Source organism: Rhinoderma darwinii, chromosome 2 (assembly GCF_050947455.1).
Source record: "Rhinoderma darwinii isolate aRhiDar2 chromosome 2, aRhiDar2.hap1, whole genome shotgun sequence".
NCBI lineage: Eukaryota > Metazoa > Chordata > Amphibia > Anura > Rhinodermatidae > Rhinoderma > Rhinoderma darwinii.
Window position 1 is genome coordinate 285,738,971 of NC_134688.1, and position 22,343 is coordinate 285,761,313.

The window sequence follows — 22,343 nt, forward strand, 5'->3', positions numbered from 1 at the left end:
TCCTGATGCTGCAAATTCAACAAATTACCATTTTAGTTCTCTTTACAACCTTTAAAATGTTTTGATATCTGTTGTGCATAATAATTTGAAACAGTGCATTTTGAGTTTTTTACTTCTAAAAAAAAATCTGTTATCATTAGGAGATTTGTTCAATAAAATTTGCATTATACTCCAACGGTCGATGGCTTGAAGATTACACTGACTGTCATTTGCATCGACTATTTAGGAAAATCAGCGAATAATAACATTTGCATAATAATTTGGAATGCGGTGTGAAGTAGATTTGGACCATGAATATATCCGACACTTCTCTGGCGGCACTGGCCACACCTTGCATGAACTAAAATGTAAGTTCGCCAAAGCGACTTCATCTTAGTACGTAAGTTACAGACCACAAAAATCAGCCTGTCAATACTTCATGCTGCCATCAGTGAGGGCAGCATAACCTCGATGACGAGTTCTCTTTAACCTTCTTTATGACAGGCCAATTTACGGTTTCTCATTTCAGTTTTTTCTTCCCTGCATCCTGAAAGCTGTAACTTTTTTTTTTTTTTTTTCTATCTTTCAGTCAACGGAGCCGTATAAGGGCTTGTTTTTTGCCGGACGAGTTGTAGTTTTTCATGGCACAGTTAATGTACCGGGAAACTGAAAAAAAATTACTAGCGGAGTGAAATTGTAAAAAAAAACAGCAATTCCGATTCATCGTGCGGTGAAAACGACATGTTGACTTTATTCTATGGGTTTATGCAATTACGGCAATATGAAATAGATATAGTTTTATTTTGTTTTTTTTTTTTACCACTTTTACAAAGAGAGAACAAATTTGTTATAAAAAAATCTGTCACATTCAGAGTCTCATAGCTTTTTTTTATATATTTTTTTTTTTTTTTGTCGATTTTGAGCGGTTTGAGGAGTTTTTTACTGGGCGAGCTGTGATTTTTTTTATTGGTACCGTTTTTGGGATACATGCAACTTTTTTTGTTAATTTTTTTTTATTTTTTTTTTAGGGGAGCTTCAATGACCAGAAAACATCAATTCTTGAATTTTTTTTTTTTTTATTTTTTTTTACAGTGTTGACTGTGCGGGGGAAAAATAACGTTATATTGTAATATTTCAGACTTTTAAAAACGCAGGGATAGCAGTTATGTTAATTTTTTATGTTTTTAACAATCATGAAAAATTTTTTTTTTTTTAAGATGGAGATAGATATAGTGTCCCCATAGGGGACTTGAACCAGCGATTGCTTGCACTATATACTGCAATACTAATGTATTGCAGTATATCGTCATTTTGACAGACACCCATTAATTAGCTTCCCCTATTTCTAACGCCTTAGATGCCGTGATTGCTATTGACTGCGGCATCTAAGGGGTTAAACAGGCGGAATCAAAGTGACGTTTGATTCCGCCCATTGCAGTAACATTCACCCGTTCAGTGCGCTCGGCCTGTTGGCGCGCTCCATACTTCTCCTTAACGCATGTACATACATGTATGTGACAATGGGTTAAGCCAGCCTTTTAAAGCCCATCCACCTTAATCTATTGCCTAAGGCTATGTTCACACGGAGTATTTTGGGGGAGGAATATCTGCCTCAAAATTCAGTTTGGAACTTTGAGGCAGATTTTCCTCTCCCTGCACGCCGATTTTCGCACCGCTTTTCGCCCGCGGCCATTGAGCGCCGCGGGCATAAAAAAGCGCGAAATACGCTTTCTCTGCCTCCCATTGAAGTCAATGGGAGGTCAGAGGCGGAAGCGTCCCGAAGATAGGGCATGTCGCTTCTTTTTCCCGCGAGGCAGTTTTACTGCTCGCGGGAAAAAGACGCCGACGCCTCCCATTGAAATCAATGGGAGGCGTTCTCGGGCTGTTATTGCAGAGTTTTGCGACGCGGTTTCCACGTCAAAAAACTCGGCAAAATACTCCGTGTGAACATAGCCTTAATCAGACTTTTCACCCTTATGATTAAATGCCACTAGTTCATCTTTTTATGGCGTCAGGAGACGGAACAAGTTGGGTGACACAAGTAGAGTATGAATAGCAAATCACCAATATTTCTTAACAAAAACAGTTTCCAAAAAAACTTGAACATGGGTTCAGGTGAGCCTGACCAACAAATAGCCCAGATGCTAGCACATACTATTAATACCCTTATAGGACTTTTCTCATTACGATTTATCACCTATGCACAGAATTAAAGACGTTAAACCCCTTCGTTCGTATTCAGAGATTTCACATGGAATCCTTAGAGGCTCTGTCACCAGATTTTGCAACCCCTATCTCCTATTGCAGCAGATCGGCGCTGCAATGTAGATAAGAGTAACGTTTTTGTTTTTTTAAAAAACGAGCATTTTTGGCCAAGTTGTGACCATTTTTATATTTATGCAAATGAGGCTTTCTAAAGTACAACTGGGCGTGTTTAAAGTTATGTACAAGTGGGCGTGTATTGTGTATGTACATCTGGGCGTTTTTACTTCTTTTACTAGCTGGGCGTTGTGAATAGAAGTGTATGATGCTGACGAATCAGCATCATCCACTTCTCTTCGTTACCACCCAGCTTCTGGCAGTGCACAGACACAGCGTGTTCTCGAGAGATCACGCTGTGACGTCACTTCCCCAGGTCCTGCATCGTGTCGGACGAGCAATTGAGGACCTGGGGCAGGAAGTGAGTGACGTCACAGCGTGATCTCTCGAACACGCTGTGTGTCTGTGCACTGCCAGAAGCTGGGTGGTAACGAAGAGAAGTGGATGATGCCGATTCGTCAGCATCATACACTTCTAGTCACAACGCCCAGCTAGTAAAAGAAGTAAAAACGCCCAGATGTGTAACACATAATACACGCCCAGTTGTACTTTAACTTTAAACACGCCCAGTTGTACTTTAGAAAGCCTCTTTTGCATAAATATAAAAATGGTCATAACGTGGCCAAAAATGCTCGTTTTTAAAAAAAACAAACAAAACTTTACTCTTATCTACATTGCAGCGCCGATCTGCTGCAATAGGAGATGAGGGTTGCAAAATCTGGTGACAGAGCCTCTTTAAGGTTGGTGGACGCATTCCATTGACATTCACGATGCATACCTCATCTTCATCGCAAGGACCCACCAGCATTTCCTTAGTTTTGCAGTAGGTTCTTAACATCTCCAGTTTGTCGTCCTCCCTTTTTGGCTTGCTCCTTGGGCCTTCTCTCCAAGGTCCTGGCGGCTCTCATGGCATTTAACTTCGCCAGGGGAGTCATTGTCATCCCTTACCTGGACAACCTTTTGGGGAAGACTCCCTCCATAGAACACAATTTTTCCAGTCTGTGCATCCCTCTGGACACATTGAAGAGTTTCGGTCGGACCAAGGAGGATTTTTCCTTGTTGATGATCCAAATTCTGAGCATGGCATTTCTGGGAATGCTTTCCAACACCAGGACAGCTGCTAGGGTCCTGCTTCCGGTGGACAAGGTCAAGACTATTCGAGCTGAGGTGGCCCTTCTTTGCCGGAACACACGTCAATCCTTTTTTCATGCGGGTGCTTAGCAGGATGATGTTGACCGAGGCAGTTCCAAATGCACAATTCCACTCCAGGTCCCTTTTGGGGGGTGATTCTCTTGTGCTAGGACAAGTCTCAGAACTCGCTGGACAAGTCTAGTCTCCTGCCCTCTCTGATTCGTCAGGAGTTGCAATGTTGGGAGACCTAACCGGCCATCAAGACAGGTTTATCTTTTACCTCCCCTCCAGTAGCTGGTCAGCTCAACGGATGCCAGTTTGTCCGGGTGAGGTGCAGTGTTTGGCCTCTAACCGCTTCAGTGCACTTGCAGGAGGAGATGTCCTTGCAGATCAATCTTCTAGAATTGAGTGAAATCTTCTTAACCCTCTCCCATTGGACTCGCTTTATCCAGGCTCACCTGGTCAGGCTCCAGAACGACAACTCCACATCGATTGCTTATCTGAACCATCAAGAGTGGTCTCTCCACCCAGAAATTTTTCATCAACTGCCAGAAAACTAGTAAATTATAATGGAAATCAACTGGTGGAGATTTCCCGCTGAATGGCCCCATAACCCCCCTTCACCCTTTAGACAATTTAAATAAAATGAAAACCATATAAAATAAAATTATGCTTCTCACCGCTCCTCTTCTCCCCTCCAGCTCACTCAGCTTGCGGCGGCTCATACATTGTACTGACTTTGGGCAGCATCAGGACATTGTATGTGGTGCAGCACTGCGTTGCATATGAGACCCTGACGCTGCTCGGCATCAAAACCTTGTATGAGCCACCACACGCTGAGGGAGCTGGAGAAGTTGGGGCTAGGTGAGTATGTGTGTATATGTTGATCGATCGTCCGGGAGGGTTTTATATGTGACAGATTTTTTTACTGTATAAAACACCAGTCTTCATAATTCTGCACCAATGACTATTATAAAGGAAACCCATGATGCAAATTTAAACAGGGTCTAAACCATATCCACTAAATGTGAATTTATAACCTTCCTTATAAAAGCGTACCTGTCGCTTTAGGTGACTTTTCAGAAGAAGTTGTGTTATGGGTGTACATGAGAAGCAACGCAATTTCTGGCCTTGATATGTCTTGTAGCAAGCATTTTTTAGCAGTTTTCCCTGAGCTAGTGGGTGGAGCCTGACTGACATGTCTGCCATACTCAGCGTGTGCAATACACACAAGAGGGCAGGATGTTCTCTTTATCGATCACATATATAGAAGCAGCAGCTACATGAAGGACCTTGCACAGCAGTAATGAGCAGTGTAGCTAAGAATCCAGCACTGGTGTGAGAGAACTCTTACTATAAGCTGCAGCAGCATGTGTGTGTCTTCCTCTGCCTCTCTCTTTCTGCTCCCTCCGATTACCCTCTCCATAGATTTCTATGGGCAGCTGTAACCTGATCCTTCAGTAAACTAATATTTAATCTGGTCTTGAGGTGATGGATTTAGCAGTAAATTCAGAGTGAGTAAACCGTTCGGAGGAGGGGGAGCCTGATAAGTGGAGACAGAGTAATTTTTCTCTGAGATATAATACAAAGTTGCTGATATTAGCTTGTAGTATTTTTATTTATGCAAAGCTTGTGCAGCATTTGTTGCCTATTTAAGTTCTGCCAATTTTAGGAGACTTTGGGGCGATTTACTAGTATTGGCATTCATATGCCAGTCTTAATATAAAGTGCACTGGAGTAAGATGTGCCAAATTTATTAAGACGTGCAGGCCTCATAATTAAATTGGCCCATTTTAGTCTGTCTGTGCGCCAGAAGATAAAATACAAATTCAAATGCAAATCTCTGGCGTAAGTTATGTTAAAACTCCCGCTAATTAACCCTGCCTGCTTTACTTGTCACTTTTGAAGACTGCGAGATTTGTGAAAAATGTGCAAATTATAGCGCAATTATGATTGTCATTAAATGATGCTATGGCTTTGGTATATTCCACCCTTTTATCTAAAATCTAGACTTTATTTTATAATTATAGAAACACAGTAGTTTATAACGCTGCTGATCTGGAGATATAATCCATGGACCCTTTTCTAAACCATGCAGATTATATAAACAAGTCTTTAAGGGGTTGTACAGGATTGGAAAACCATGGCTGTTTTATTCTAGGAACAGCCCCATACATGTTCATGAGTGGTCCGCAATTGCAGCTCCACTCCATTGAAGTAAAATTAAGGGAGGCGTGATATCTTCAGACTGGTGTCTGTGTCTGAAACTTAGGGTCTATTCAGACATTGCAGTTGGGGTGCCGCTCTTGCTGTGCGGTCGAATACCGCACGGCAAAAACCAATCGTGGTTTAACTTCGGAACCGCTGCAATTCGCTGTAAACATGGGTGAAGCTTCTTAAAACTGCGAAACTGGACCTCAATTGCAGTGTCTGATAAAAAAAAAACAAAAAAAAAAAAACTAAAGCTTCAACTCCACAAAATAATTTTAAAAAGTTTCCCAGTACATTATATGGTACATAAAGTGGTGGCATTAAAAAATACAGGTAGTTAGTCATCCTGTCAAAAGCATAAAAAACCCTCGGCTATGTAGACTGAAAAATAGAAAGTTAGGGCTTTTAGGGTGAGAAAAAAACAAAGATGAAAAATAACTGCGACGGTAAGGAGTTAAACCATGCAAAATTGATCCAAAAAGAATATTGGACAATTTTTATAACGTTATTAAACAAAGAATAGCATTTATTTGCGGAAACCAAAATACTGCTTTATGGATCTGTACAACATGGATGCATAAGGCCCTGTTCACACTGAGTTTTTTGGCGCGGAAACCGCACCGCAAAAAACGCCGAAAAGGCCTCCCATTGATTTCAATGGGAGGCGGAGATGTTTTTTTACCGCGAGCGGAAAAACCGCCTCGTGGTAAAAAGAAGCGACATTACCTATCTCGAGGCGGTTTCCGCCTCCAAAACCCCTTTTCAATCAGTGGGAGAAGGAAAAAACGCTTCGAGTGTTTTGACAAGTTTTTGTCAAACCACTGTGCAAAAAACGCCTGGAGCAGATTTTGCAGGAGGAATTTTCCTCCTGCAAAAAACTCAGTGTGAACTAGCCCTAACTCGTCAAAAACATCCCGAAAATGCCTCCCATTGATTTCAATGGGAGGCGTCTTTTTCCCGCAAGCAGTAAAAGTCTCGCAGGAGGAAGAAGGGACATGCCCTATCTTCGGGCGTTTACGCCTCTGACCACCCATTGACATCAATGGGAGGCAGAGAAAGCGTATTCCGTAGCGTTTTATGCCCCCGGCGCTCAATAGCCGCGGGCGAAAATCGTCGTGCAGGGAGAGGAAAATCTGCCTCCAAACAGAATTTTGAGGCAGAAATTCCGCCTGCAAAAAACCCCGTGTGAACATAGCCTAATATTGGTCATGTTCATCAAGCCTTAATGGAAGTCTAAATTAATTATCTTAAATTATGGCTCACAATTAAGACTGGTGTTCCATACACCAGTAAAATAAAAAAGTTGTTGAAGTGAATGGCACAAAATCTATTAAAAGGCAAAAAATTACATCCACGCCTGCTATGAGCAGGTGCAGATTGGCGCTAAAATTTGCGCGATTTTTTTTGCTTTAGTATTGATCTGTCCAAAAGTTGTAGGCCACGCCCACATCAGTAAACCACACACACACTTTTCAAACTGATGAATGCTAGGAAAAGTTGCAATAATGGAATGCACCATAATTTGTGACTTTTTTTTTTTTTTTTCTTGGGCTCCGTTTATGCCAAAAATGTGGGACTATGTGCTTTTAAATTACCCCAAAAATTGTTATTAAAAAGTAAATTTTGGGACTTATGTTTCTCTTTGTAAAAAAAGAGATAAAAATAATGCATAGCTATTACATGGCTAAAAAAGATTAACGTGCTTATAAAAAGTAGTCTTCTAGACTGATGCAGTTGGAAACTGTTGTTTTAGGAAAAACATGGCAGCAATGGTTGCATAATTGGATTCTGCCTCTCCATATGCCTTATACTTGTCATGCTTGCTTTTCCATTCTCAGCTACCATGGTTTTGCACCTCATCCAGCACCATTTCTGGAACTGTGAACTGTGATGTCATTCTTGGACACCAAGCAGTGTATCGCATGTGTTTCGCCATGGCTGCATTTTTCTTTCTCTTTGTCCTAATCATGATCTGTGTACGAAGTAGTCGGGACCCAAGATCGTATATACAAAATGGGTAAGTGCAGACTCCACAGAAGAAAGCTTTGTGCTTTTCATATGCACATTTTATAGAGTTTACAGTTGTTTGTTAGATTATTCACTGCCTAATAGGCCCCATGCACACGAACGTAAAAACGCCCGTAATTACGGGCCCATAGACTTCTATTGGGCACGGGTACCTCCCCGTATGCTTACGGGAAGGTGCCTGTGCCGTTGAAAAATATAGAACATGTCCTATTTCAGGCCGTAATTACGGCACGGGCAGCCCATAGATGTCTATGGGGCTCCTGTAATTACGGGTGACTACGTGTGTGCACCCGTAATTATGGGAGCGTTGCTAGGCGACGTCAGTGTATAGTCACTGTCCAGGGTGCTGAAAGAGTTAAACGATCGGCAGTAACACTTTCAGCACCCTGGACAGTGGCTACCGATCACAATATAGATAAAGCTGTGGAAAAAAAGACGTTCATACTTACCCAGAACTCCCTGCTTCTTCCTCCAGTCCGGCCTCCTGGGATGACGTTACAGCCCATGTGACCGCTGCAGCCAATCGCAGGCCAATCACTGGCTGCAGCGGTCACATGGACTGCGCGTCATCCAGGGACCTCCTGGGTTGGATGTCAAGAGAGGGACGCGTCGCCAAGACAACGGCCGGGTAAGTATGAATTACTTACTTTTATTACAGAAAGGGCTGTCCCTTCTCTCTATCCTGCACTGATAGAGAGAAGGGCTGCCGATTTACTGCAGTGTAATTTTGCAGCGAAAACGTGCCCGTAAATACGGGTGACACCGGACCCGTATTTACGGGTGGACAAAAATACGGTCGTGTGCATGGGGCCTATTGGCCGTACACTTTAGATAGCTGTCAGGCAAATGATCGTTTAGCCGATAGCTATTCCTAACCACTCCTCCATACACTTGAGTATGCGTTCTCAATAGGGAGCTGTAAAGCGCTGCCTGACCACCCTGGCAGCAGCTTATCTCCAAAAAAACAAAAGGATAGGGCATGTTGAAATCTAATACACCTGACCCTTCTCTCCCCTGACATCTGCCATCGGGGAGAGTCCGGACACCGCTGTTGTAAACATTAGATGGTCGGCCAGTCCTCCAACGATGTGGGGCTAGATTGAAGTGTCAGATGAAAGTGTATGATAAATAAATAGATCTATGCACACGGTTTACTGTTAGATTGTTGGACTGTGGTGGTTGGATCAGCTGAATCCCTTGCAAGGCATGAATAGAACATCCATGCAAACACGTAAGGGCCTGTTCACATCACCGTTGCCCTTCCGTTGAGGGGTTCCGTCTAAGGTTTCCATCGGGTTAACCACTTAACGGAAAGGCAAACGGAAACCTAAGCTTCCGTTTCCCTCACTATTGATATCAATGGTGACGGAAACATTGCTAAAGGTTTCCGTTTGTCACTGTTGTGACAGGGTTCAGTTATTTTGGCAGAATACATAGCGCAGTCGACTTGTGTAGGAATTACAGAACCCTTTAGTGACCACCAATACGCCTTTTCACGGCGGGCCAGTCTAAGCCCTGCACGGGTGTCCTGTGCAGGCTGGAGCCAGGGCTCGACTGTCTGACAGCCAGGCTCCTGCCCCACCGGCCACGATCGAAGTTTACTTTGATCGTGGCCGTTTGACCCATCACATGCCGCAGTCATTACCAACGACGGCATTTAAATAATTTGCAGATTGAGTGAGCTCCTTCTGTCAAACATCGGCGGCCCGCAAATGCAATCACGGGCCTCCGAAGGGGTGTCATGGCAGCCGGGGGCCTGATAAAGGCCCCCAGGTCTGCCCTGGACATATGCCAATTAGGACGTGCCAGATTTACACTGACCGGCAATGTATACCAAAGCATTATAGCAGCGATCTAAAGATCGCATAGTAAAGTCCCCTAGTAATAAATGTGAAATAAAAATTACAGTAAAAAAGTGTGTTTAGTAAAACATAAATAAAACTACACATATATGGTATCGCCACAACCGTAATGATCCAGACAAAGTTAATATGTAATTTAAACCGCAAGGTGAACACTGTCAAAAAACAAACGCAAAAAACATTGGCGAAATTGTTGTTTTTTTTCCATATCCCCCCCCCCCCAAAAAAGTCATAATGGCAGTTAATCAATAAGTCCCACGTACCGAAAAACAGTACCAATCAAAACTACATCTCGTCCCGCAAAAATAAAGCCCTCATACAACTACGTTGACGGAAAAATAAAAAAATTACGGCTCTTGGAAAGCGACGATGCAAAATAAATTATTTTAGTTCAAGTGTTTTTTTATTGTGCAAAAGTGGTAAAACCTAAAAAACCCATACATATGTGGTATCGTCATAATCGTACCGACCCATAGAATAAAGGTAATGTGTTATTTACACAGTACAGTGAACGGCGTCCATTTAAAACACATAGAACAATGGCAGAATTTCAGGGTTTTTTCTATTCCCCCCCCCCCCCCCCCAAAAAGTTAAAAGTTAATCTAAAAATGCTATCTACCCCAAAATGGTGCCATTAAAAAGTACAACTAATCCCGCAAAAAACAAGTCCTCATACAGCCATGTTGACGGAAGAATAAAAAAAAGTGTTCGCTCTTTTAATGCGACTATAGAATAAAAAATAAATAAATTGCTTTTGTCATTGGGGCCTAAAATAGGCTGGCCACTAAGGGGTTAAGCAGTGTCCGGCTCCGTGACTTGCCAAGAGGGACATACCTGATGACGGTGTCTGTAAGCGCTGTCTAATTTAAAAGGGATTTGGAGTAAATGAGAAAAAAATAATCTTGGAACGTGTATGACTTCTAAAATATATCGGAGAAAATAATCCCCATTTCTGTGCGTGTCAAATGCTGATATTACCAAATATGTGATAGAACAGTAAAGGGTTATTCAGGCTTTGCCCCAACTATGGAAAATAATAAAGAAGTATTTTTAATAAGTCTCCCTTGGCCAATTACCCCAATGAAAAGGTGTCAATATTTGTGTTACCGAGGAAACTCCTCAGTGGAGAATTGGTAGAATTGGAAATAAGTGGGCACAATAAAACCAGAAAGTCCTGCCTGCATAATGTATGCACTACTTGTGAGCAGCCCCTCAAGATGCCATCCCCTCTATGTACTTCAGTGTGATGCCCGCCTGTCATGATCATTGCTCTTTGCATTTTCTTTTCTCCCATTAATGATTTTTTTTTTTTGTTTCTTTTGTTCAGGTTTTGGTTTATTAAGTTCCTGATTTTAGTGGGAATTACAGTTGGTGCTTTCTTTATACCGAATGGAGTATTTACCACAGGTAACAACTAATATACTTATCACCCTGTTCTTGCTCTTGTTTTTCTTCTTGCCCTTCATCAGCTTTCTATCTAATGTATATATTTCAAGTTCTCAACCTTCTTCACCAGTGATGTCTTTGTGTAAGTATTAGCTGTCCATTGTGAGGCACGCTTTACCAGTATTATCGCTTCTGTTACCAAAGCTTGTAAATAACTTGTATTTCCTCAGTAAATCCCTTTAGCAGCTTTCAATAAGTCTTCACACCTGTATATTCTGGTTTTTTAGTGTGATGTTGTTTTATCCCATACAGTATGGTATTATTTTGGCATGGTTGGCGGTTTCCTGTTCTTCTTGGTCCAGCTGATCCTCATTATTGACCTTGCTCACTCTTGGAGTCAGGCCTGGCTTCTGAGAGCTGAAGATGGGAACACAAAGTGCTGGTATGCTGGTAAGTCTCAAAATATTTAACCATTAAAGTGTATGATCTTTGTGGAATTTTATACTTTCTGCCTCCTTTTTTTCTTTTTTTCCGTGTTTAGCTCTCCTCATCTGTACTCTGCTGCTTTATGCTGCCTCAGTTGCTGCTATTGTGGTCTTATATATATACTACACCCATCCGGATGGTTGTGTCCACAACAAAGTGTTCATCAGTTTGAACCTCATATTTTGCGTTCTAGTTTCTATCGTATCCATCCTTCCCAAAGTCCAGGTAAGAGGCAAATCGCAACTGCCACATTGGAATAGCATTTTAACCACCTAACCATTTATCGCGAGCTGAGCTCGGGCTGCAGGAAAAGGACCTTGGGCCAAATGCACATGACCGTAGTGGTTCATTTATTCGCAAAAAAACTTCCTTAGTAGATCCGCGACAAAAAATATTGATGTCACCAGTTTGTTAAGCCGCAAATCCGGATTGTAAATTGGCTTGTCCTGCGTTTTTGTGGCCCCCACACAGATATGTGAACAACACTGTTGTGTGCATGGCTCCATAGAAATGAATGGGTCTGTGTGCTTTCCACAACCTTCCTGCAGTATCTGTATAGTGACTGTGCAGAAGGTTGTGTGTGCTTTATGGCTGCTGCAATGAAGAAACCTAAATAAACTTTTACCGTTTCCTTTAAGTGATAGAGTACAACCCCCTCCCCTAGAGACCAGATAATGACAGGTGAGTTGTATACAGAGTGTTGCAATCCTGCCTTTTCCAGGAGTCCAGCAGCACAGTAGAACTGCCATTAAATTCCCCTACCTCTGCTGAACCTGTCCCTGTCTACACAGCATAGCTGGCAAGTGAGCTACAAAAAAACAAGAAATGGCAGCCTATTGTTTGCTCTAGTGGCCAGTGTGGAAACGGCAATAAATTTAAATTTTTTTCTTATAGGGATAGTAATATAAAAATACCCCCCCCCCCCAAAAGTGACTATATTGAAAACCTGATATAAAAATGCCCTTTTATGATATGTTCTGCTCAATACTCAAATGTTATATATATATATATATATATAAATGTATGTATGTATGTGTTTTTTTTAACAATGTTTCTCAGGAATTTGTTTTTCCCCATTAATTTGCAGGAGGTTCAACCACACTCTGGATTACTACAAGCATCTGTTATTACCCTGTACACCATATTTGTAACCTGGTCTGCTATGGCAAATGTTCCTGGTAAGTAACCAGCTGGTTTCTAAGTTGCATAAGATTTTTGAAGCGTACTCTTTGATTTCACACAGAGTTTTTTGCAGCCTCAAAATTCCGTTTGGGATTTTGAGGCAGATTTTGACCTTCCTGCACGCCGTTTGCCGCGATTTTGGCGGCGGTTTTTGCTTGCGCCCATTGAGTGCTACGGGCAAAAAACTCAGAAATACGCTTTCTCTGCCTCTCATTGATGTCAATGGGAGATTAGAGGCGTAACCGCGTGAAGATAGGACATGTCCCTTTTTTCTCCCGCGAGGCGGATTTACCGCTCGCGGGAGAAAACCGCCTCCGCCTACCGTTGAAATCAATGGGAGGCATTTTCGGCCGGTTTTTGACGAGTTTTGCGGAGCGGTTTCCGCGCCCAAAAACTCTTTGAAATACTGTGTGAACAGGGCCATACTGTCTTTTTCTAAATATAGTTATCTGCTATAATTTAGAATAAATTTAGGGAACTGGCATAAACTATGCCACGTGATTGAATGTGTCTGACCCCTGGCGTGCACAAGTAATTGCAAGTTATATTTTTATTATGTTTTGAATACAAGATTCAAAAGCCAGTGGAGAAAGGAGAGCGACCTCTAAGGCCTCATTCACACGACAGGGTTTCCCGGCCGGGTGCCATCCGTTCATAAATCAGCCGGCACCTGGCTGCATTAGGAATAATAGACCCCTAATGGGGCTATTCACACGACCGATTTTTTGACCGCCGGGAAAACCGGTCGTCAAAAAATGGGATATGCTCCATTTTCGGCCGGGTACCCGGCCGCCCGGCTCCCATAGAAGTCTATGGGGCCGGGTAATACACGGCCATCACCGGAATGTGTCCCGAGTGATGGCCGGGTTTTCCGTCGCTTGCACTCTATCTCCTCCTCACAGCGCTGAGGGCACGTGAGGAGGAGGAGTTGATGCCATTCGGAGAAATGGCTGTGCGCTGTGTGGCAGGGCCAGGGTGTACAGCAGGTGGAGGGAGCGCTGCGCTGGCTCCCTTCCCCTGCTTGTTTTAAAAGCGCCCTGGCCCGGCGACACCTTCCATGGCGCCGCTAGCAGCTGCTGCGGCTGCTACTACTGTAGCGACGCCACTATAGCAGAGCAGGGAGGTATCTCCCCGCTCTGCTATGTGCTAGCCCCACTTTAGCTCCTTGAAGGAGCGGAATCCCCGTGTTTTTGGGGATTCCGCTCCTGGACAGAGCGCTTGATGTTTCTGTCCATATCTGGGCAGTGACATCAGGGGAAACTCCTGAAGCGGAATCCCCGAACACATGTGATTCCCCTTCAGGAGTTGCCGCTGATGTCACTGTCCAGATCTGCCCGGCCCGGAACGGATGCAAAACTTTATGCAAAATGGCCGGGCAAAATGGCCGATTTTTCCGGCCGACACTTGGGCTCGGGCGGGACCCGGTCGTGTGAATCCCGCCTAAAGATATGTAGTTTATTATAGACAATGAGGGGGAATTACTAATATTACATTTTAGACAGCGTAAACGTTGTCAAGGCAGTCAGAGAATGCACCAAATGTATCACTTAAGTAGTGCATGCTGCGTGTTAAATTTGATACGCTAGACACTTTCCTCTTCCTTTTTGTACCACTTATTAGTTGTCTTTATTCACACCGGCTTTTTTGCACCAAAATTTTGGTGCAGTGTTGCATTTGAAACCACACCCCTCTCCGGTAGACCATTCTTCTTTGCCCACTAGGCCACACCACATGGTCAAGCGAGGCATAAAGTGTCTAACACCGTTAATAAAAATGTGCCACATAGCAAGTACGACAGAATTCTGGCTCGCTTCAGGCCAGAATTGTGACACCGTTTGAGTAGATAATCTGTCCCAATGTATGCTCGATGTTTGGAATTTGAATGCTTGCTATTTCTATCTCAGACAGATCTTGTAATCCCACATTGCTGGCTATTGTGAATAATGGGACCAATACGTCAACCTCCATAGCGGCTCAGTGGTGGGATGCTCCAAGCATTGTCGGACTTGTCATCTTCATCTTGTGCACTCTGTTTATAAGGTGAGTTGCGGGGTTCAGTAAGACTCACTCGTTTGCATACTTGTGTTAAAGTTGTGTTACAGTTCTGAAAAATAAATACATTTATTCTCGCTAATGGGATTCAAGCACCTCATGTCTCTATTAGGCCTGTTCACACCGGTTTTTTGCAGCCAGGAAACTCTTCCTCAATATTCCTTCAGTAATTTTGAGGCAGATTTTGACATGCCTGCAAATTTTTGCTGCGTTTTACTCCCGCGGCCATTAAGTGCCGCAGGTGAAAAACGCATTCTCTGCCTCACATTGATTCAGTGGGAGGTCAGAGGCAGAACCGGGGCAAGCATGCGGCTTCTTTTTATCGCAAGCGTCTCAAAACCGCCACGGAAAAAAAATCGCCTCCACCTCATTGAAATCAATGGGAGGCGGTTTCAAATGTTTTTTGCCGCTCATTCCGACGCGGTTTCCGCATCAAAAAACCGTCTGAACTGGGCCTTAAGGTGAACTTTTGTTCTTGTGGAAATTCAGAAACTGCATCTCTCAAATTGTTCTTTTACGCTTATTCTCAAAGCATCCGCAGCTCCAACAACCAGCAAGTAAATAAGCTAATGCAAACTGAAGAGAGCGGCGGAGATGGAGCAGTCCACACCTCTGAAGATGGAGGAGTATATCGCGCGTATGACAATGAAGAAGATGGGGTGTGCTACAGCTACAGCTTTTTCCATTTCTGCCTTTTCCTAGCCTCTCTCTACATCATGATGACTCTCACAAATTGGTATCTGTAAGTACAAATATTTACTCACCACATATGTTCATCATGACGTGTGAATCTGTATTCGGGCTTTAGATCAGCAACCAGTTGCAGAGAAATTTAAACCCTTTGGCTAGTGCTACGCGGCAACTTTGGCTGAGACACAGGGTGCGCGTCCAAAGACTGTTGTCGTGCTGCGTAAATCTCAGTACTGTAAGTGAATTTGGCCAAGTTGTGACCTGCAAGTTTTGGATTTCTTGCAACGGTCGTGGCATCTTGTGAGTAGCCTAATACACTTGAAAAGACTTGATGTATCTAAAATCTTGTGAATATAATTATTCCACCTTTTCTTTCTGCAAGCATAATAGGCTATGTTCATATTTGCATTGGAGGCTCGCAGATTGTCAAATTTGACGGGAAAAATAATTACGCACTCCTCGGCAGATCCTGACTGAACCCATTGTAATTCAATAGTCTGTGGGATGCCACTGGTATTTGTCGTGAGATAATATAACTTGACCCCTTCCCTCTGTCAATCTGTAGATATACATCTTATCTGCCTAAGCCCCATGCAGCCATGGCTTATATATACCGTCCTAACTTTGATGGCAGATCGCACTGTATAGCGCTCTGCCAGTAAAAAAAGATTGGGCTGACAATGTGTCAGCCCGACTACTGTAACAGGGAGCTAAAATGATCATCTGTGTCCCAAAAAAGCAGTAAATACAGCGCTCAAATTGAACACGGTGTTTAGTCCTGGGACCCAAATGCAGGAAGATTCGGTCCTGCATTTGGGCTGTTACTATAGAAACCTGTGGAGAATAATCTTTGTCCTCCAAGCATTCATTTGTGTGCAGATCACTGGTAATAGTGATCTAATGGGCAGCAATGTGATCTGCATACAGAGCAATGCTGGGGGGGACATGTGCCATCCCAGCATCCTCCAGCCCCAGGGCAATAAGTGTTCGCATGTTACATGGGCATCATACACTCGTAATTATGTGTCCACATTGTGCGAAATACGATACCCCAAATCCAAACAAACACATATAGTGACTATTGATTGTCTCCCTGCCCTATCTGTTCTAAACCACCTAAACTAAAAACACAGGTACTTTGCACCCATTTAGAGATCCCATATACCAGCTAACAATGGGGGACAATCTAGAATTAATATGGGGACTTTTGTTCTTGGGTGTTGGGCAAAGTGCACATATTTGGTAAAGTGAGAGTTTCGGCAGACACGGAGTAGTTTCTTAATGGTTGCCCACACACCCACCCCTTTCCATGTTAACATAATACCATTTATAAGCTATTCGCTATATTTTAACATTATCTATTTTTTTTGTCTACCATTCTCAGGCCAGGATCATCTGATCAATCCTTGACCAGCCCCTGGTCCGCTGTGTGGGTAAAGATTTCCTCTAGCTGGGTTGGTCTTCTTCTTTACCTATGGACACTGGTTGCCCCCGTGATTCTTTCTGACAGGGACTTCAACTAATCTGAGTCATATTACATGTTTTTCCTTTTCGAAAGACTTGTATGAAATTGCCTTTTGGCATGCACAGACCTTCATATGTATATTAAAAGTGCTGAATATCTGAGTCCGATTAAGCAATCATGTTGACCCGATAAATTGTGTTTACATGGCGATCCAGAGCACAAGTCTATGTATTTACACAGGAAATCTGTCGTCCTGTGATCCCATTCATGCAGTCACTTGCACTACTCTTTAATAATACGGTCACCAGAAGCCTTAAGTTACTTGCTGGTAAGTGATTTTCACTAGTCCTTTTGTAAAATGGTGCCTTAGAGAACATTCACCCAAATATATGTGAGAGCTTCTATGTTTTGACAGAATGTACTATGCATAATATTGTTGAATACTTAGGGTATGTGGATTTTTTGCAGCAGAATCTTAAAGGGTATCTAAACTTTTAGAAAACGTCTAAAATCGAAGCTGCAGAAGCGCATGCCGTTTGGTTTCTATTCGTCTTTTCTCGAAAAGCCGATGTAATGGTCTACAGACTCCATAGAAAGTCTATGCACCTGTACACCAACTGCTCGGCTTTCCTAAAAAAGCAGATCACAAACAAAACGGCTCAGAGCTCACCCGATCGCTTCTGCCGCTTCATTTTAGCGATCCGTGGGGGTCTCACTGCTCAGCACCCCACCGATCAAAACTTCTGACATGTCACTATGACCTGTCGGAAGTTTTCTAAAAGTTTAGATACCCTTTAAAAAAAGCTGGTAAATCTGTAACAGAAATCCGCACCAAATTTTTCTGCTCATATTGCTGCGGAGACACTGCGGTTTTCCCACAGCAGTTTTACCTGCGGCTTTACTATTAAACATTGATTATAGCAAATTATATGCGCACCGGTGGATTTTGCAGCATAAACACTGTAAAATCTGTAACAGATCTGTTGTGGAATTTATGCTCCCCATTGACGTCTAAGGGTCAAACCCGCAGCATAAATTTAAATACGCAAGATTAAGAGAAATAAATGGTTGGCACTACCTTCGCTGTGGAAATTCAGGATGACACGAATTCTGATCGCACCACAAGTCCCAGCAGGCATCGATGGTGCTCAGTACTTAGATTCAACATAAGAAGCTTGAAGAGGAAAAATCACACGACACTCACCATATTCCAATTGATCCCAGTGCGTTTAATTCTGTTTCAGAGGGGGACACAACACGGGAGCCCGTGAGTAAGATAACTGGCCTACGGCCGTTTCGCGTCCTCCAGACGCTTTCTCAAGGCCTGCTACGATTGAGTGCACTCGCACTTAAATCCTCTAGCCGGACTTACTTAGCAACTTCCGTTCTACGTAACCATTTACAAAATACAAACATTTAAATATAAACCGTGTTAAAAACAGATCTCATCTTAGGGGTCATATAGAAACAATGTAGGTTTGTTCAACTATTTTAGAAAAGCAGATGGATGGTTCATGTCATTCAGGCCCAGAGGTCCTAATGCCTCCGTTTTTATTATCCAATTTGCTTCACAGCGTAGCTACTTTACATGCCGGTCACTGCTGTCAGTTGGGGCAAATACTCGTAGCCCAGCAAAGAACATACATTTAGGGTCACCGTGTACCTCTCGTATATGATTTATTAATCTTGGGGGTCCCTTTCCTGTACCGATTTGAATATACATGTTCCCGAAAACGTTTAAATAAGGGGCGTATTGTTTGCCTATGTAGAAGAATCTACAAGGGCAAAATATCACATAGACTAAAAAATTAGATTTACAAGTGATAAGATGCTGGATGTCCTGTTGTACGGCACCCGTTCTGACTTTTTTGCCAACATGCATGTGTCCAAAACAAACAATTGTCACATTTATGATTGCCTTATTGGTGCAATATATCTCAACTAATCTCCCTTCTTATTCAAAAGTCGACCTTTTACTAGTTCACCCCCCCCCGTAAATGTTTGCATCTTCTGAGCCAGATAATAGGGGGATAGCTCGCTTTCTCTGCTAGATCCATATCGGCCTCTATGATGTGCCAGTGTCTTCTAGTGGCACTATTAATGAGACCTGCTCAGGGGCTGTATTGGAAAGAGAACACAAGGGCTTTGGATCTATCTTTTTTCCGATTCTCAAAAAGTAAATTTTTAAGAGTGCACCTAAATGCTCTACAAAAGGATTCTGACAGTAATTCCTCACTGTACCCTCCTCTTGCTCTCAACCGATCCATCAATTCCAATAATGGTTCTAGGAATACGCTAGTCACTGTTAATGCGTTTTAACCTCAAGAACTGGCCATATGGAAAAGATCAATTAAAAGCACCAAGATCAATTGGAATATGATGAGTGCCGTGTGTTTGTCGTCGTCGTCCCCCCCCCTCTTCAAGCAGCATAAATTGACATGCTGTGGAATTGAATGTCGCAGAGCACTTTCCGCACAACCTTTTTTTTTTTTTTTTCGCAGCATGGGCATGAGGCATTTTAAAACAGTTTTTTTGCAGCCAGAAAAAAAATCTGCCTCCGAATTCCTTTCATAGCACTTTTCGCCTGCGGCCATTGTAGCTAATGCAAAAAAGCTGCGAAAAACGCTCAAACAAGCGCTGCAGGTTTTTTCTGTCTTCCACTAATTTCAATGGGAGGTCAGAGGCGGAAACCGCAGCAAGAAAGGACATGGCACTTTTTCTTTCCGCGAGAGGTCAAAAGCCGCCCGGTAAAAAAACGCCTCTACCTCCCGTTGAAATCAATGGGTGATTTCGGCCGTTCGTTGGCGCTGATTGCGACGCGGCTTCCCAGTCATAATCTGTGCCAAAAAGGCTGTATGTCAACTGACCCTTACACATTGGCTCTCCTAGCGGGAGACCTAATAGGACATATGTACAGGGCTTGGCTTGATGAGTCCTTCAATAGGATCTCTGATGTGGACATATATATTTGGGAATGTTTTTAGTAATGTTTGATGTAGGGCAACCAGTTTATTGATTATTGTAATTTTTAAAATAGAGCTATCATGCTTTGTTCTTTTTGTAAAATAGTTTTTATATTCTAGATATTCAGTTTGATGTCTGTTACACTATAAATAAAACGTTTGAAAGCTAATCCATGGTACGTGTTTATTTTCTCCCTATCCAAACCGTTTTTGATACATTCGACATCTAAACTTTCTTATTAGAGATGAGCGAACAGATTCAGCACAAATTTGATCCAAACTTGCTGAAAGTTTCAGGGTTTGTGGCACACAAATTGGCAAAATGGAGGCTGCTGGCGGGCACCAGCTGCAATTTACAGATTATAGAAAAAAGGGGAGATGAGATTAAAAAAAAATATATTAATGCCATACTCACCACCTCCCCTGGTCTCCCGTAGTGATGCGTATCTGCCGGCAAGTGCCCTGTTTGAGACTCTGTCATCTAGGACTGTATCCAACTTGGACAGTGCAATCGGGGCACTTGCATTTGTGGCGAACCAGCCCTGAAACTAATTTTGGGAAATTCGCTCAACTTTACCTTTTATATTTGGACATCAGATTTTTCCTATATCTAAAATCCTCCTAAATGCGTTTTCGTCATCTTATGTATCCATGATGTTTTACTCCTTTACACTTATTGCATGTTTATTATGTAAATGCAAAAACCAGTTTATTTGTCTAGTATCACTAGGGGGCGGCAATGTGCAGCTTATCACAACATTGTTTTAGTCATGGATGGGCTGTATGAAATGTGACAAACAGATGGCAGCAGTGATAACACCATGGAGTATGCAGCGAGTGGCAGTCATTCCAGGTCAGTCCTCTGAGGTGTGAAGAGACAAAGGCGCAATGGAGAGGGACAACTTTTCAACCAGATTTATTTGTTTTTTATCAACCTATACACTGAATACATAGATTACAAAGAAAGTTCCTACACACTCCTCCCCTCACAGAATATAAATTTTGGGATTGAGACAGCGGTTCTCAATACAGCAAAGAGATCGCCGAGAGATGCCGCTCTAAACAGGCAGGCAGTGTATGTTACGCACATTTTGGATATAAGTGACTGAATGCTAGCTTTGCCATCAGAGACAGTGTATATTACGCAAGTGTCAAGTATGTGGCCGGTGTGATTAATAGGTTATAAAAAAAATTTGCTTTTTGAAAGGTGGACGTCCCCGTAGGTAAGTGGTTGATTGGACCCGTGACATTCGTAACAGCAGCAGTCATCCTTTACATGGTTAATGCTGCTCAGCGCTATACAAGGTTTAGTGAATCATCCGCCTTCTGAATCAGTTGCACAATTCTGTTTTCCTACCCTGTCTTGCAGCCGGAAACAACCATTACGAGGAGTTGATTCATACATTCTTGAAACCTACACTGGTTATAATACACTAAGGGCCTTTCTGTGTGTGTGTGTGTGTGTGTGTGTGTGTGTGTGTGTGTGTGTGTGTGTGTGTCACACATGATCAGACCACACAAGGTTTGTAGTCTGTAACCATGGAGACACATGAACCACCATTGGAGTTGTATAGACAAAACCCTAGGATATTTCTAAGCAAGACTTTTTGCAAGGTTGCTTCATTATATATATAATTTTTTTATTGTTCAAAATGATGTCAGACCTTGAGGAAAATACAAGGGACGAAGAACTTTCATAGTCATTGCCAATTCCTAGCGTGTCTTTCGCCGGTGACCCTTTCCTGGCCTCTGCCGCATAGGTCCCGGCACAAAAGTGGTCATGCTACACTACAAGGAGGCTTGACCTTACTATAAGAAGGTGCTGAATTGTCGAGCTTCCCCTTCCTAAACATGGGCGCGACCAAGCACCCACTACATGAGACTGTAACTGAGCACTACCATTTCTACTACGAGGAGGTATCGTCTCTCCCCCCCTCCCTCCAGTGGGCGCGTTCAAGCCATGACAACTGTGCAGTAAGAATCCAACTACTGTACGTTTTCACACAGAGGCCTGCTTGGAGCCTCCCCGCCTATACAGTGGGCGCGGCTAGTCACTAGCTGACAGCACTGAAGGCGGGCTATACCACGACCCTCCTACGGGGGTTTTTAGTGTCGGTTGTAGCGGCCGGGTCCAAGGTGTGAAGTGGGGATGTGAGAGGACAACATGTCAGCCCCGGCTCACACCGCTTCACTGCCTGGGGCTGCCTGGGAAACGACGTCTGCAGAGCCGTGACGTCATCGAATAGCAAGGCTGGAGATAATGACATCATTTGCGGTGAGTGCAGGCTGACAGGGCCTGTGACCCCGCTGTGTATATGTATGCACGGCACACACCTGAAGCTGTATGTTATGCGGGAAGCATTCCCTTAGCATGGATAGCATCTACAGCCCAATCATTGTCCTAATGGTCGACGCTGTTTACTAGTGGGACCCTCCAGCCGCCACACATGGCACATGCTTGCTTTTACATTACTCCCAGTTGTAATTGTCTGATATGAGCCCATTCAGATAACTTCACATTAAACATGTAGGATACATTCTGATTGTAATGGCAGATTTCTTTTAGTTCTCCCCAATAATTATTGTGCC

At 43.1% G+C, this 22,343-nt stretch overlaps 2 protein-coding genes across 4 annotated transcripts in view; both read left to right on the top strand.

Annotated features, from left to right (window-relative positions):
• The window catches only part of SERINC2 (serine incorporator 2), a 40,328-nt gene extending 20,415 nt beyond the window's left edge, over positions 1-19,913 (top strand). Inside the window, exons 3-10 of the mRNA XM_075853387.1 lie at positions 7,479-7,657; positions 10,858-10,937; positions 11,229-11,366; positions 11,458-11,627; positions 12,490-12,580; positions 14,489-14,624; positions 15,169-15,378; positions 16,711-19,913. Of these exons, the coding sequence (XP_075709502.1) occupies positions 7,479-7,657; positions 10,858-10,937; positions 11,229-11,366; positions 11,458-11,627; positions 12,490-12,580; positions 14,489-14,624; positions 15,169-15,378; positions 16,711-16,849 (1,143 nt within the window). The 3' untranslated portion in view covers positions 16,850-19,913. The remainder of the gene's footprint in view (positions 1-7,478; positions 7,658-10,857; positions 10,938-11,228; positions 11,367-11,457; positions 11,628-12,489; positions 12,581-14,488; positions 14,625-15,168; positions 15,379-16,710) is intronic.
• Positions 19,914-21,791: 1,878 nt separating this feature from the next.
• The window catches only part of HIVEP3 (HIVEP zinc finger 3), a 95,516-nt gene continuing 94,964 nt past the window's right edge, over positions 21,792-22,343 (top strand). For all 3 annotated transcript variants that reach the window (XM_075853389.1, XM_075853388.1, XM_075853390.1), the window contains exon 1: positions 21,792-22,029. The gene's annotated coding sequence lies outside the window, so the exon portion shown is untranslated. The remainder of the gene's footprint in view (positions 22,030-22,343) is intronic.